The sequence below is a fragment of the Haliaeetus albicilla genome, chromosome 5, assembly GCF_947461875.1.
Source record: "Haliaeetus albicilla chromosome 5, bHalAlb1.1, whole genome shotgun sequence".
Classification (NCBI taxonomy): Eukaryota; Metazoa; Chordata; class Aves; order Accipitriformes; family Accipitridae; genus Haliaeetus; species Haliaeetus albicilla.
Window position 1 is genome coordinate 27,109,125 of NC_091487.1, and position 12,280 is coordinate 27,121,404.

Below are 12,280 nucleotides of genomic sequence, written 5' to 3' on the forward strand. Positions count from 1 at the left end.
ACAGAGATGCTCTAAGGGTTGCTTAACATCTTGTTTTAAATTTAAATAAAATTGTTGGAAAGTAATCAATGGGTTTGGTAAAGCTGAGTGTTTATCATACAATATTTGCCTGGTTTTGCTTGGGTTTTCGGACATGAACTCTGTCTGCCCTACCATGGTTTTGTCAATTTCCTTGTTTTTGCTGGATTTTGCAGCGGTATTTTTTCCAAGACGCCAAGCTGTCCTTCCTCAAATTTATCTTGCATGATTTCTAAATTGATTTCATAATTTTCTGCACATTCTACAGATTTAGTAGTATCTTTTTCTTGTTCAGATTCCTTTTCTCTTAACTCCATCTCATTCTTCTGTGCACTACTTAATTCTACTAGTCCTAGTGTCATCCCTATTTTTTTTTTTTTTTTTGAGAAAACATGTATCCTCAGACTTTTTTCTACAGGCTTAATTGTTAGTTTTAGTAAATATATTTGCCAAGAACCCTGATGGTCTGGTAAAAATACTACCTGGAACCCTTTCTGTTAGAATATAATTTTTATTATTTCTATTTCTGGACTTTGACTCTCTCTCTGATTTTCAGATTCTTTCTTCTTTTCTTTCCCTCTCCTGTCTTGTTTTAGTAGCAGCAATTAATTTTTAAGTATTATCCATCCTTTCAGTTACAACAGTATCTTCTTTTTCAACATATGCTTTATCAGCCATGTCTCTCAGCAATCCCAGGTTGCTGGGATTGAATGAATCTGGTTTTTTAATAGCAGTCTGGCTTTCTAGTTTGAGGGTTTTAGGAGACAGTAACTGTAATGCTTTTTTTTTTTCTTTAAAATTGTCTTCTGTTCTAGAGGGCTTCTAGGGTAAAAGTTCACATTCAGTCAGACTACTATCACGTGACTACTCTGTTGCTTTTATTGTCAATTAAGTTTTCTTTATGAATTTTTTTTTGGACTTTGATTCAGCACAAGACTTTGGTATTACTGTGCCTTTTGAAGTAGTGTTTGATGATGCCTTCCAAACCTCAGATTAATTTTCTATGTTTCTGTATCTTGTCATAATGGCTTGAATTGATGGGCCTAAATCTGGTGATACAGAATAATCTTTTCTTTTACTATATCACATGTGATTTTTATATTTCTTTCTAAAATCTGGATTAAGATTGTCCTCTGACCCATTGTCTGGTACTAGAGGCTCAATATTGGGAACATGAATCTTCCCATATTATTTCTGCTTCACCTTTCTGATGATGTTGCACATTCATAGGAATTTTTTCATTTTGTAGCTTCCTTCCTGACAAGCTATCAGGAAGAGCGTTAAGTGATGTCCTGTCTCTTACTAGTCTGGTAGATTTTATCTTTTTTTTTTTTCCTCCACTGCCCTGTTTGTTATTTTGCACTGCCAGCTGAAGAGAAAGATCATTCTCTTTGAAGCTATCTGCATTACTGTTATCTGATTCGTTACGTTTATCCTTCTGATTTGAGGTGCCTTCAGTTTCTTTTACCCATAGTATTTTATGAAGGCTTATACTGAGACCTTTTTTCGTTATGGAAGCTTAGTTGTTCTATTCTCAGCAAGCAGTTTTTACCTTCCATTCTGAAACTCCATATGTCTTCCAAGTGGCCAATTTCTTCAGAAGCTTTGGTACCTGTTAAACTGAAGTGACTAGATGAGGGTTGAGGAGAAAAAGGTTGGTCTGGAGTCAATTCTTGGGACTCCTCAGATTTCTGATCCTGTTCATTATTAAAAATACCCTGACTGAAATCTTTGATGATGTTTTCATAAAAAAACAGTGGATCATTTTTATTCTCTGGTTTGTGAATTTTCTCTTTTACATCACCATCCATTTTGGACTGACTTTTCAATGCTGAATTTTGTTCTGTATCACAGCATTCAACTGGTTTGCCTTTCTCAGATGTTTCCAGAGTAAGACTCAGTTCACTGTCACATGGGTTCTTCTGGATGCCCAGATGATTATCTGCAGTTCCTGGTAGTTCCCCATAACTTGGTAATTTGTTTTCTGAATTTACTGATTCTTGAATACAAGTGTTCAGGTTATTTTGTTCTTTTTGCACTGTTTCAACTGTTTCCATTTTTGATTTTCCCTGTAGATGAGTTCCAATTTCCACTGTATTTTCAAAATTTAATTTTGAAGGTAAATGTAGAGAATCTTTGGAGACAGGGTCCTTATAATAACCTTTTATATTGGTGTTTTCCTGACTTTCACTACTCTTAGAAACATGTTCTTCAGCACTGGAATAACTAAAGAAGGGTACATATTGAGATACTTCAAGTTGTACTAGTGTCGCAACAGATAAAGCTTGTGAAGCATCGCTATCGCTAACTAATTTGACAAAATGCTTTGCTTTTTCATTACTGTCTTCATTATTTTGCACAGCTAGTGAGGAAAACAGATGGCTTTCTTGGATGGTACCCTCATCTTTTTCAGATAGCTCCTCACTAACTCTCTGATTTACTTGTACTTTCATTGCTCTGTTATTATTTCCTTGTAATATTTCATCATCATTTTCAGTTTGAGGGATTTCTTCACTGAAAAACACATAATCTTGCAAACTCTGTGCTTGCTCTTTGGCTATTGAGCTCTGGAACTTCAGTATGTCTGCAAAATGACTAAAAGAGAAGAAATGGCTCTGTCCTTCAGCTATGTCAGGCTTTTCTTCTGTATTTTTTGTGGCTGAGGGATCACAATTCTGAGGGGGGCTAGGAAAAGAAGAAATCTGATCTGATGCAATTGATTCATGTCCCTGTTGATTATCATGTGTGTCCATATTATAATTAATAAAGCTATTATAGATATTTGTATACCAACCTGACTGGCCATGTTTGCTTTCTGACTTCTGGTTTCTCTTTTTAGCTCCAGTGATTTTCAGCAGTTGGCTTTCTGATACCAAGTCTTGTTCTGAACTGTAAGGTTCAATTGGCTTCTCTTTGTCACCTGTTAGTATATCAAAAGATGACTCTGTGGTATCTGAAGTGGTTTGGGTGTCATTAAGACTACGAACACTTGCTGGTATCTCCCCAGGATTTGGCATATCACTGTTTGAATCTAGTATTTCTTGTGCATAATTCTCTTCATCTTCTGCATTTATCATTGCTTTAACTGTCTCCTTTGATTCTTTGTCCACGCGTGATTCTTTCTGGTCTAAAGTCTGCTCTTCATTCTTATGTGCTTCATCCTCTCTTTCTCTGCTTTGCTCGTCTTCCATAGCAGTTGTATCTTTCTCAGCATTGCCAAAATTAAGAACATTACTTAAACCCAAATTAAACCAATTTGATTTGGATTCTTGGCTTTCACTCTTTTCTTCTTCTGTCAGTAACTCTGTGACTGTTGTTTCCTGTTCATTACTGGAATGTCCAGGCACACCAGAAACATCATGGATTTGTGGATCATTTTTTTCAGATGCCAAACCAACATCCACATTCTCTTCACCAAAATACAGAAAGTCCATCAGTCCACCTTGAAACCAAACAGATGCTGGGGGTTCTTGTTCCTCATCGTTTGGGTCCTGTAAATCATTTTCAGCAGTTACTGCTATTTTTCGGCCTCGATATGTATTTTCTTCTAAAGATTCAGTAACGGCTTTTAAGGGCTCTTCATAATTTTTACTTCCTGTGGTGAACCATCCTGCAATCCAACTAGACTGAGTTGGAATGGGTTCTACTGGGAGACCGTTTTGCATTTGTGACTCTTCAGTATTATCTTTTCTGTTCTCATTTTTTCTAACCAACTTTTTGCTTGCAGACTCCTCCTGAGTGTGAGATTGCTTGGAATCATTTTCAGAAACTGATTCAACTCTTTCTTCCTTTTGCATAGAGTCTCTTGTATGTTTTAAGAGTTCATTTTCATGCAGCTTTGATTCTGCATCAGATGATGAATATTCACTTACTTTCTTGTGATCATGTAATGCACTATCTTCATTTTCAAAAACGTACTTATCTCCATGAAGACAAAGAAAATCAGTTTCCTAAAAGAACAATATTAACTTTTAAAATGTTTTCACGTGTAATTTTCTACAGCACTGTGTAGCACAGCAATATATCTTTATTCTCTTTCTTTCTGTGTAGTTAATATGTGTGTATAACTTTACACAAAGGACTGTAAATAATGATATTATTCCTAATGGTTCTATATCATTTATTAGATAAAAATTATTTTAGAGGACAATAGACATGTAAGTGGAGCAATAATGAAAAAAACATGTTTTGAATTATCTGAAATAAAATATGCATTGACACTTGAATGTCTTAACTGGATATTAGATTTTCAATTGCTGTGAACTACATTGGAAAATCTGGTGATGTTGGTTTACCTTAGTGAGCACTTCAACTTCTTCTGCAATAAAAACTTCCTCAACCTTCACAGCATCTTTTGGGAAATATCCAAAATCCTTTCCTTTCTGTAAAAAATACAAAGGGAATGAGACCATTTAAACTTCAGTGATAAGCGTGTTAGGTGCTTGCATATATGCTAGAAAAGTATGAATAAACAAATAATATGTTTACAGGACTGCCCCCTACCCCCTTCATTTTGTTTGGTCAAAATGTTGGTTTATTTTTCCTTCACAAAAGTGTTCCATTTGCCATTTCAGAGAGGAAGGGGAAATATATTACTCCATATTATTATTTTCTGTATTATTTTTATGAACATGTGTTTGTGCAGAACCAAACCAGTAGCCTTAACACTGCTCCAACTGCAGACAGCGTTCTGTGCACAGATGGTCTCAGCCATGTCCTACTAAAATCAGCTGCAAATTTCCCATTGACTCAAGTGGGAGAAAAAGTGTGCCTTAATAACTAATGACCCATAATAAGTTACAAGAAAACTAGGATATGAAATTCAGGTGCAAGGTCAGCTGCAGCTGAAGAGAAAATGGCAGTGAAGATGACAATACTACAGAGAGTAAGTTGATGATAATGCCCAAAAGAATCAAGTAAGGGTGAGTCTGACCAAGAAACACACCACTAGCTTTACATCAAACAATTGCACATAGCCTTTAGTGGAGGAATACATCTTGGAAAGCAAGGAAGAGTGAGGTACCTGCAAAGATACACTCAGATGAAAAAAAGGAAGACAGAACTTCATTGTTAAACAATAAATGTGACAGATCATTTACCAAAAAAAAAAAAAAGTTTTACCAATATCTTCTGGTTTTGAAGCACTTACAGAGTTTTACTAGCAGTTGAATTTGGATCAATGCATGCATTCCTTCTTAGCTATAAAATAACTACATGGCTGTTCTGACTACATTGTCAATTGTTCCAAATCATTAAATATGCATGATAACTTCTCTGGGAACTTTCCTTGAGCACTGAACTGTGAAGCCAGGTCCCACTACTGGATCGCTGATTGAGCAACTGTAAAACCTTCTTACCCACAGACCTGTAGGTAGGTACCTGACCTGATAGACCTGAATGTTTGTAAGGGAACCAGATGAAATCATTATAGATGATTAGATGAAGGAGTGACATGGTTTAACCCCAGCAGGCAATTAAGCACCCCACAGCTGCTTGCTCACCCCCTCCCTGCCCAGTGCGATGGCGGAGGGAACTGGGGCGGGGGGGGGGGGAATAAAACTTGTGGGTTGAGATAAAGACAGTTTAATAGGACAGAAAAGAAGGAAAAAAAAACCAAATATAGAAAACAAGTGATGCACAATACAATTGCTCACCACCTGCTGACCGATGCCCAGCCAGTCCCTGAGCCACTGTGCCCCTCGTCCAACTCCCCCCAGTTTATGTACTGGGCATGACATCATATGGTATGGAATACCCCTTTGGAACATTTGGGTCAGCTGTCCTTGCTGTGTCCCCTCCCAGCTGCTTGTGCACCCCCAGCCTCTGCTGGCAGGGCAGTATGAAAAGCTGGAAAATCCTTGACTTAGTATAAACACTGTTTAACAACAACTAAAACATGAGTGTGTTATCGACGTTATTCTCATCCTAAATCCAAAACACAGCACTACACCAGCTACTAAGAAGAAAATTAACTTTATTCTAGCTGAAATCAGGACAAGAAGACAGAAAACTTGGATTCTGATCTTGACTTTGTTTCTCCATGAGTGATCTCTGCCAAGATTTGATTTTCCCTCTATATAAAGATAGTACCAGTGACCCATCTCCCAAATACTATATTGATCCATGACTGGTTAATATTACCAAAGAGATGGAAGATCCCTAGAAGCAAGCAGACTGCAACTGTTACACTATTAGACTATAGATTATTTATGGGCAAAGTCTTTCAGACTGAAGTACTTACACTTCCTGTCCACAAGTTTTCATTTTTCCTTGAAAGTTTGGAGTATACCATTATCTCTTCCCCTGTTTTGAAGTTAAGATACCGGCAATCAGGCCCTAAGTAGTCTGTAGTGGCTTGAACTCTGCTCATTGCCGCTAAAGTAGTATGTAGAAAGAAAGAAACAAGTAAGTACAGCAGCCATTTTGTCTGAAGTCAGATAGGTTACTGAAGAAGTATGATATATATAAATACATTAAAATGTTTGTTAATACATCAGTATGTGCTTTGTTATGATACTAATCCATTTATACCACCAAGTGGAAAGCAACTAATGCAAAAAGCAGCCCTATCCTATTTTCTTTCCTATTTACTACAGACCTCAAGGGGAAAAGCACTTGTCCTATATGGGCACTTTCCAGTCCTTGTTCAGCCAAGCTTTCAATGCTGAAATGTGTGTGGAGAATTAGGAAGTTAAACTACTAAATCCAGATCCAAGTAGCTAAAAAATATTTCCCAGGCATATTTGTAATTGTATATGTTAGAAATTCTAAGTTAAATCTAGTAATTATTTCAGGGATTTTGTCCTCTATTTTGAATACATTTATCTTATGAAGAAAATAGTTACGTTTAAGCAATATAAACCTTAAACACGTTGTCAAAACCAAAGTTTCCAATTCAATTTGAATGACTTTACATTCTCTTTGTCTCCACCCCATCTCCCCACAGAAACCACTACTGATGTGCTCTGGTCAGTTTGGAGCCCATTCCACATGCTGTGCCACAAAGACAGACATCTCTGAGCATCCAAAACCCACTGAAGCCAGTATGGCTCCACAGGAAAATAAAGATCCATCAGCAGAGGAAATCTAAGGTCTCTTCCACTTCAGCACAAGGTATCCAAATTGAAAGCGCAACAGTTAAGGCTGCCAAGCCAATAGAGACAGCTTAGAAATGGCTTCAACTTCATATGATTATGACAGGTTTCACAATGGTAATCAATGGATAATAAATGGGGCATTATTTATCGCTGCCCACTCGTGATTTGGTGGCTCTGCCTCCTGCAGAGCTATTTACTTCCCAGGAACCCCATAACTCGTTACTGCTCTTACTTCATGTTAAAGCAGAAAAAATAAGTAAAGAAGATATATTAACAGGGTCTTTTGTAATAAGGATTACTAAAACACCCAAACCAAACAGTTTGCTTACAGTAGAAAAAAAACCAACAGAGTTTTGCGGAATTGGCTGTGAATGTACTATAAACACAAGATACAGTCTTCCTTCTCAATTTATAACCTACCAGTTTGGGGGTTTTTAAAAATTTCTTTTGTACCTGTAAAGAATGAGTTAAAAATACTTTAAAGCTGCTTTATACTGCCCATTTTGAGGAAACCTGAGAAAAACTAGCCATTCAAGAGTATTTTTACTGAACTTTGATCTTTATATACTTGCACAATGCAATCCAGCAAGTATTTTATTCTGTTTGAAAAGTTTAAGCCTATTGCTCATAAACTTAGTATATTGACAACAAACATTTTCTATGGCTACCCATTTTCAGTCTGCTTCATTGCTAATTTTGACATTATGGTTAGTAGTAGCTGCACATACACCACAGACTCCTTTTAAAAAAAAAAAAACCAACATTTTTTTTACTTACTCTCACATTCCCGATCACCACACTTCTTCCATTCTGAAAGTACCTTTGTACTCTGCAGCCTTGTTAAAAATGAAATTACTAACAGCAAAATTCTCTGATCGAAGATCCTTGACATTTTAGATGAATGCAGTGAAACTGTGGAAACTGCATTGATGTGCGGTTAGCAAGAATATTCTACATTATTTTTCTTAGCCTAACAAAACATTGCAAATAAATTTATAATCCTATTTTCCTCCTCTCATCTGCTTAAACAGAAGTACACTCTGCTAACAAACTGCAAAGTCAGGTGTCCTGATTGTACATGTCCGTTTAATAATTAACTATGTTCTGATAGCTAGACCTATGTTTTGAATACAAAGAAACTAGTCCTGGTCACATCAAAATCTATCCTCTATCAGATAAGTTCTTTTGTACTGAGTTTGTAGAAGTTTGCGTTAGGGGAAATTCAACAAGAGTTGTATTAGGATTTTTTTCTGGATTATGAATTTTAATATATATCTTCCATTTGATTTTAACATGGACTATTGATTTTATGCTTATATTGATTTGCATGATTGCTAATATAGCTACTGAAAATTTTCTAGTTTTTTTTGTTTAATAGTTAATTGATATGTTTTGGATTATTTATAGGTGGTCATTAGGAACTCACAACAGAAAATTTTTCAACATACTCTTTTGGAGTTTTCTCACGCACTAGATGCTAAGTACTATCCTTTAGCACGGGGAATACTTACTCAACTCCAAAGTCTTTTAAAGGTGCTTAGCAGTTTTCAGGCTCTTAAAGACAACGAGAAAATCCATATGCTATCTCTACATCGTATATCATAGAGCAATATACCAAAGCGAAGCAGATGATATGTCCTGCTTTTTAAGGAATACCCTCTGTTTCTTAGCAACCTATTATCCAGTTTGGAGTTATAAATAATGTTTTCTCAAATACAGGTTATGCTTTGAAGTAGTAATTGTGCAGGGAGTTGTACACTGGTTATATAGGTATGAATTTGTGCTATAAATGAAATCTTGCAGAAAGGTTCGCGTTAGAAGTAAGCTTTGCTTCAAAGGCTTCAACATTGTTGTCCTGCACTTCCTTGGTGACCAAAACACGGTATGTCTGATTTACATACAAAAGGGGCTTCACCTTTCCTTTCCCACTCTCCTGCATGGGGTAGCCTCTTCCCTCTCCCTTCTTGATAGGGCCCCAAGAATCTGCATTCCTTCCCAACCTGATAATATTTGCAGCCTACCCCTCCTTCAGTCCTGAGCATGACTCACGCAGAATTTGCTCTGCTTTCTCTTTCCATGAACCTAAGCTGTATCCTACTTGCAGCATAGTTCCCCCTCCCTCTTGCTCCACGACTCAAACCTGCCAGATGCCAGTGCTTAGCCTGACCTACCGAGCCAGCAAACAGATCATCTGCTGGAGGCTGAGAGAGAGGGCACAAAGTGAGCCAGGGTCACGTTAACCAGCAATGTCCTGCAAACAAAAAAATCACCGTAGATGACACATCTTCCAGTTGCAGTCTAACACTTTGGCCCCTTCCTTAGCCACATGACCTGGTAGTTGGACAGGCCTATCCTATGACCTAGTATGCCAGCTTCCTCTGCCGTTAGGTAATCCACCGGAGAGCTGTCTTGTGCACTGGGGAAAATACTATAGATCAGCCCCCCCCAGTTGCTCCTGACTAGCTTTCCTGCAGGCCCATCCCAGCATCAATATTCCCTTCCCTTCAGTCCCCTGGATCTTGTGTTGCTTAGAGGGTCTGTGATTTGGGACTTTCCCTGAGGTCCTCCAGGTTTATCTGAAGGAAGTAAAAGGGGAAAAATGGAATACCAAGCAGCTAAAACATGACAAATGCAAAGAAACCTGGTGAGCAGAAAAGTAGGATGGGCATTTTTTTTTTCATTTCCAAGTCTCTACAGATTAGGACAGATTGGTGAGGAGGAACATACAAGAAATTTATATTGGGGGGACTCTCTCTATATACTAAGTGTTGTGCAAAAATCAAAAAAAGGACAGCATTTTTATCCCACCAAGATTATGAAACACTCTTCTGCCCAGTTGTTAATGTTGCACACCAACCACGGAACATGGGACAAAACCCAATAATGGGCCTAGAAAGGTTAACAGTCCCTTTTTGAGCCTGGTAACATGGAGCTGATTCACCTAAAAAAGGAAATGCCAGGTATTCTGACAGCTGAAATTAGGTACTTCAGCAAGTTTGTGCAGGAGAACAAACTATCAGACCCACACCTGAAGATGTGCACATTATTACTCTATTTGACAAAATAGCTCTGAAAATGGCTCTGACTTCAGTTTCATATGGATACCCAAACTAATTCTCAAGTCTTTATATGGAGATAAAACGTTGCAGCTCATCTTAGCTAATCAGTTTAATCTACATCTGCAATTTTGAAGTTACTCTAGGCACTGCTCATTGTGTAGCTTAATCTCAACAATCATTCCTCTAGCTCTGAAGCTGTGAAAAGGCTGATGAGCACTGCTGTGATCTCTGTGTAACCTGTTCCTCTAGTAACTTCAATAATAAATCATATTTATATCAAATATTCTTGTCTTCTGGGTGCAAATCCTATACTTACAGATGTTATACAAGCATAACTTCTAATCACCTTTGAACTAAAGTCAAAGATAAAGATTCATGGAGTTTATCATAGTTGGCTTCCAAAGGACAAAGTTGAAAGCTTTATAGCAGACAGAGTGAGACTTCAGTTAATTTCTGTTCTGCAGAACCGAAGCAACAAATGTGAGTATTATTCCACATGCAAAGACAACCAATGCTAATGAAAAAGTAAGACCTATTTCCACAGCTATCGCTAGGATGAAACTATTTACTTTTTATTTGCAATGACATCTTAGTAACTTTAACTACTGAGACAGACACGCAGAGATCCCTTATGATATATTATAATTCACAGAAGGATCAACTCAGAATTAATAGTGTAATTTAAATAAAATGAGTAGTACAGCACACTGAATGGCTCTTTTAAGACATGGCTTTGTATAAGTAAAAAAGGTGTTGCATCTCCTAGACTATTCAGTATCTGCATTAACAATAAAGATCCCAAAGCAAATCATAAGTTGGTAAAAGTTCTTCTAAGTACATTAAAGTCAACATCTATTTTATAGTAACATTATATACAGCTTTGGTTATATTCTTATGATAGCACCAAAAAGCTCCATACAGAATGTAGGGTTTCACTGTGTAGAATATTGCACTAATATATGGAAGAATATAGTCCATGGCAAAAGCACTTTAAAAATACAGTTTTCTTGGCTTAGGATGTTTGGATGAAAATACAGATCAACTTTTAAATTGAATCAAGTGTCATGACAAAAAGATTATTATTTAAAAAAAAAAAGTATCTTTTAAAAATTAATAAGTCAAAGGAAGGAAAGGAACACTAATTCACTCTTCCAGCTGGACAAATCTAAACAGGTAACAGTCATTCATCATCCAGATCTAAACCAACTTTTTCAGCCACGATAACAAATAGCAAGAAAAAGCCATTATTGCTTCCCTATTACAAAAACAGTTACAAGCATGACAACTCGCAGTGCATTTCTAGAAAATCATGGAACTTGTGACTTAGATTACTTTGAATCTTGATACTATGTTTCCAAGCTTTGAATGCCTCACATTTTCCCATATAATAGAACACTGTCACCTAATAACAACTGCCTGAACAAGGTTTGTGGCAAAACACAGGTTTGTTATAAAACTGAGATGGGGGGGAAGACCAAAAGAGCAAAATTATATCCTCCAGAACACAGATGTCTGTATATTACTCATAGACCACTGCCACAGCATTTGATCCCATCATAAATACATGCAGTCTCAGAGAAATAATTCTTTGAGCAGGGAAACTAATTTTGAAGATGTAGGACATACAAAAAATGAATAGGTTTGTCCTGTTGTACCACAGTAATTGCTACAAAATCAGCAGCTGAACCTGAATCTCAGAAATATAACTAGGACCTAAGCACAAGAGCATTACTTTCCTGATAAACAAAAGATGCTCTAGAAATCTGTTTGCAAATTTCCTGGTTTTGGAAATTAATTTTCCTGGAGAGGGTGTTTAGTTCACCAATACCTACTTTCCACAGAAAAATTACATTCAGGTTTCTTTTGAATACATACAATGAAGCTATTCTAAGCACAAAGACATCACCTTAAGTAAAGGAGCAGAAATTTGAAGAGGTGTACCTTTTATGAAAAGTCACGTTTCAGCTTATAATTAATGAACAATCTGTGTGAAATCTACTCTGACAAGGACTCCGAGTGAAGCATCATGGCAAAAAACACATTCTTGGAGCCTTCCAGTTTACCTGTGCATCAGGACTGAAGAAAAAGACAAGTAAATGGTATAGA

At 36.9% G+C, this 12,280-nt stretch overlaps 1 protein-coding gene across 1 annotated transcript in view; it reads right to left on the reverse strand.

Annotated features, from left to right (window-relative positions):
* Positions 1–8,165, reverse strand: part of MIA2 (MIA SH3 domain ER export factor 2) — a 39,470-nt gene extending 31,305 nt beyond the window's left edge. The window contains exons 1-4 of the mRNA XM_069783930.1: positions 7,893–8,165; positions 6,260–6,393; positions 4,314–4,400; positions 1,571–3,968 (exon numbers count right to left, since the gene is read on the reverse strand). Coding sequence (XP_069640031.1) covers positions 1,571–3,968; positions 4,314–4,400; positions 6,260–6,393; positions 7,893–8,007 — 2,734 coding nt within the window. The 5' untranslated portion in view covers positions 8,008–8,165. The remainder of the gene's footprint in view (positions 1–1,570; positions 3,969–4,313; positions 4,401–6,259; positions 6,394–7,892) is intronic.
* Between the last annotated feature and the right edge of the window lie 4,115 nt (positions 8,166–12,280).